At 38.2% G+C, this 3718-nt stretch overlaps 1 protein-coding gene across 1 annotated transcript; it reads left to right on the forward strand.

Moving 5' to 3' along the window:
• Positions 1 to 968: 968 nt before the first annotated feature.
• Positions 969 to 3137, forward strand: LOC142637240 (uncharacterized). Its single transcript, XM_075811522.1, has 3 exons — positions 969 to 1119; positions 2634 to 2696; positions 2803 to 3137. Exons 1-3 carry the CDS (start codon positions 1039 to 1041, stop codon positions 2980 to 2982), a joined length of 324 nt encoding a protein of 107 aa, XP_075667637.1. The 5' UTR covers positions 969 to 1038; the 3' UTR covers positions 2983 to 3137.
• The last annotated feature ends 581 nt before the right edge of the window (positions 3138 to 3718 follow it).

The raw sequence follows: 3718 nt of genomic DNA on the forward strand, positions 1-3718 counted from the left end.
TTAAAAACCTTAAAAAGATTCTCCTTCAAAAAAAAGAAAAGAAAACCTTAAAAGGAATCTATCACAAATGTTGCCCGCTGGCCCTTTCTTGTAAAGCTGTTGGGCCAATTCCCATCTCTTCCATCCCGTCCTTTGTGTTGGTATGTGGGCTGTGGAGAGAGAGATGGGCTTGACCCGTTAAAATCTTATGGGTAATAAGTGTCTTTTTTATCCAGCCAGAAAAAGAAAACACAGGAGTACTATGAAGGCTATATGTATTATTGAATTTTGTGGAATGCTATTGTTATTGAATTTTGATAAAATGTTTCATTATACATTTCTCCAACATTTTTTTTTCATTTCTTTTTGGGTAAACATCCTTTTTTCAATATGAATACTATGCATTAATGTCTTTTCAAGGCTATGGTGCCGGCATTGACTTTGAGTAATTTCCACAACCTTTGCTTAGCAGCTAGCACATCCACAACCAATGGCTGAGATTGGCACAACACAAGGTCCTCGTTTTTTGGCTCTCTTTTCTTTTTGGTCTCAATCTTACCAGTCAAATCACATAAATTCGAATAGTATTTGTGTAAGACCATGAATATTGATTCAGTCAGGAAAAAAAAATCTGTAACTATTGGACTGTATACCATCAAGACAGTTGTTTCATAAATTTACAGCTAATTTCAACCAATAATCCTGCGCACGGGACCTAATTATGTCATATAAATGCAATTTCAACCTTGAAAAAGATTGAGCAACCAATTGAAAGACTAGGGTCAGTAATTGACCCCCGTGAAGATATAACTATGTGCATCAAGAATTTAAAGTTGAGAGAGGCACGGGATGTGAATGAGAGGGAGAGTTTTCTTTGCTCTATAGCCTCAAATTTTTACAATCAAAATCAAGTGAATCCGTGAGTCATTTAAGTATCATTGACATTTTTTAGCTATATATAGACTCATCTATGAATGAAGGAAGTGACTTATTGCCATTGTTGGTTGTTATGGGCAGCAATTGCTATCTATTTTGTGTGCTCAAGTGATTTGGACTTCTATGCTCTACATGGCTAACATCTGTTGCTCCATTGAAACAGAGCCCAAGACCCTGAATCAAGGACAACTTAACCGTGCCAGGGTAATTTACCTTACTTTCTCTCATTTTGTTATTGAACCATTTCTTGCATCTTAGTTTTTTATGCTTAGAAACGGTAGTTATATGCATTACCTTAGCAATTGATTGCATGAGTAATTCTCATTTGGAATGCTGCTTTATTCACTTCATGCTTATAGGAAGATGATTTGTTTTAAGTTGAGCTTAATGACTTCATTACCTTAGTCTAAAAGATAACCATTGATCAAATGTTAGGAAGAAGTCTATGAAAATTATTCAATATTTCAAGTGTAATCTCTCATTTTATATGAATGATGAATCCTATCATAAATTTAAACGTGTAGCTTCTCTCCGGTAGTTTTGAGCATTGGAAGGGACATGATATTGATAAGTGTTTTGAAATGAACACGTGTCAGTTTCATGTTCTGTCCTAAGCTCACGTCCATAAGAGGGAAGTCTTACCTTAAATTTAATTATAAATTACAAAATAATTGGTCAGAGTCTACAACCCTCGACCTAATTATAAGCTAAGAGGGGAAAAAAGTCACATCTATCCGTGGCTTTACTGCATTAGAAAACCTATTGGCACAAGTGAGAAAAATGAGAATATACACTAGAAAAATCCTTTATAGAAGATTTTCTTCTTTGATGGGCAAAATTCTTAAGATTATTTGTTTCATCAAACAATCATCTTGGTTTCACAATTGCCTTTTTTAAGCTGTGAAGCACGGGTGCGGCGTTTGGGCCGCCGCACCCGCGTCGGACGCGGCCGGACGCGGCGACGCGCGAGCGACGCCGCCGCCTGCGCGGCCGTGCCGCGCCCGCCAATAAAAAAAATTTTTTTTCGGCGCGATTCGGCGCGATTCGCGCCTATTCGCGCCGATACGGCGCCGATTCGGGCCGACGCGCGCGAAAACGCGCCGATTCGGCCCGCAACGGGCGGGATCGGGGAAATCGGGCCGGCCCAAAACCGCCGAGACCCGCCGCTACAGGCCAAAAAGGCAGATATCGGCCCAAAAATGCCGATACCGCCCGAAATCGCCCGATACCGCCCGAAATCTGCCGATACCGGCACAAAACGGCCGATACCGGCCGAAATTCAAAAAAAAAAAAAAAACAACAACAACAACAACAGGTGCGTATGGCTGGAAAAAAAAAAAAAAAAAAGGTGCAAACGCACCGTTTCGAAAAAAACCAAGACCCAACCCTCTCCCTCTTCATTTTTCTTGAGCCTCTCTCCCACTCTCTACCTTCACTCTTCAGCTAGGCTCTCTCCTATTCTCTGTATTCTAGTTATTATTTACCATTGCTCTTAAATTTGGTATATATTTATATAATGTAAAAAAAGTATGTTTAGCAATATATTAAAAATATAAATAAAAATATTTTTAATAATTTTTTAATCGCCGCACCCCGCCGCACCCGCACCCTACTTTTTCAAAAATTGCCGAGTCCCGCACCCGCTCCCGCACCCGCACCCGAATCCCGAAACGCACCCGTGCTTCATAGTTTTTAAGTCTTAACATTTTCTGTTGCAGGAAGTGGCTGCAGATGTTGCTGAAAAGATGGAACCAAATGAAGCGTCAACTGTATTCAATGAGGTATGTGCTTCAATAACATACATATGAAGTTTGAATAAACTACTTTACAATAAGAATTCTAATTTTCTGACCATACTAACATGCTGCTTCTAAAAATTCTATGCAGAAATTAAGACCAAGCTTTCAAATAAAGGATCAAGAGCGAGAAAAGGAGGAAAAAGAACTTCACGAGCCTGTTGAGAAGGGTGACATTATTGAAAGACCTTGCCAATGCTTGTGCCCTACTGCCATTGTAGAATCCCCAGATCAAACGAGTCTTAAGGAACCCCTCTCAGCCCCATTTTGAAACCATCTTATTGATGAGATGGTCTTGTAGTAATATGTGGTCTCTGGTTGTCATAATTCTTATGTATAAATTATAATCATATTATTGTAAGATAAAGTAGTTATAATTTGCAATAAAACTGTATCCTTATGGGGTGTGAGAATTTTTCTAGGAGATATACATTGGGCACCTTACCAATGAATGAACCAGACCTCTGAGGGAGCTTGGTTATCCCCTGGGCAATTAATACCGATAATTATCGCCAGGGCAATTAATACTGATATAAAGGTGCTGCAACCAAATCCTTTTTTTTTTTTCCTTCCTACTATGATTGTGTTTGGCATTCTATGAAAAAGACAACTTTTTTTACTATTTAGCTTATTTTTGCTACTATTTTTAGATCTCATTTTACTTTTTGATACTATTTATGGGTCCTATTGTACTATTTTAACTAACTTTTAGTTTTATTTACTGTATTTTTACCAAAATTTTTTAATATTAACTAAATAAATTGTTTCCAAATGAACTCTGCTGGCATGCATGAATTTTGTCCAGGCAAGACCCTTGAATCCATCACAGTCCAATAAGAGCACACCTTACTTACGCATCAACTAAAAGCAACGATCCCTCACCACATGTTAAATATATTATGGCTCAAGGGGGTCAAAATTATAGCAAATTCGATCACTTAATTGTTAATAGTAAGCAGACTAGTCCATGTTGATTTAGTGCGCTATAGTATACAAACTTGGAAAAA

The sequence above is a fragment of the Castanea sativa genome, chromosome 5, assembly GCF_040712315.1.
Source record: "Castanea sativa cultivar Marrone di Chiusa Pesio chromosome 5, ASM4071231v1".
NCBI lineage: Eukaryota > Viridiplantae > Streptophyta > Magnoliopsida > Fagales > Fagaceae > Castanea > Castanea sativa.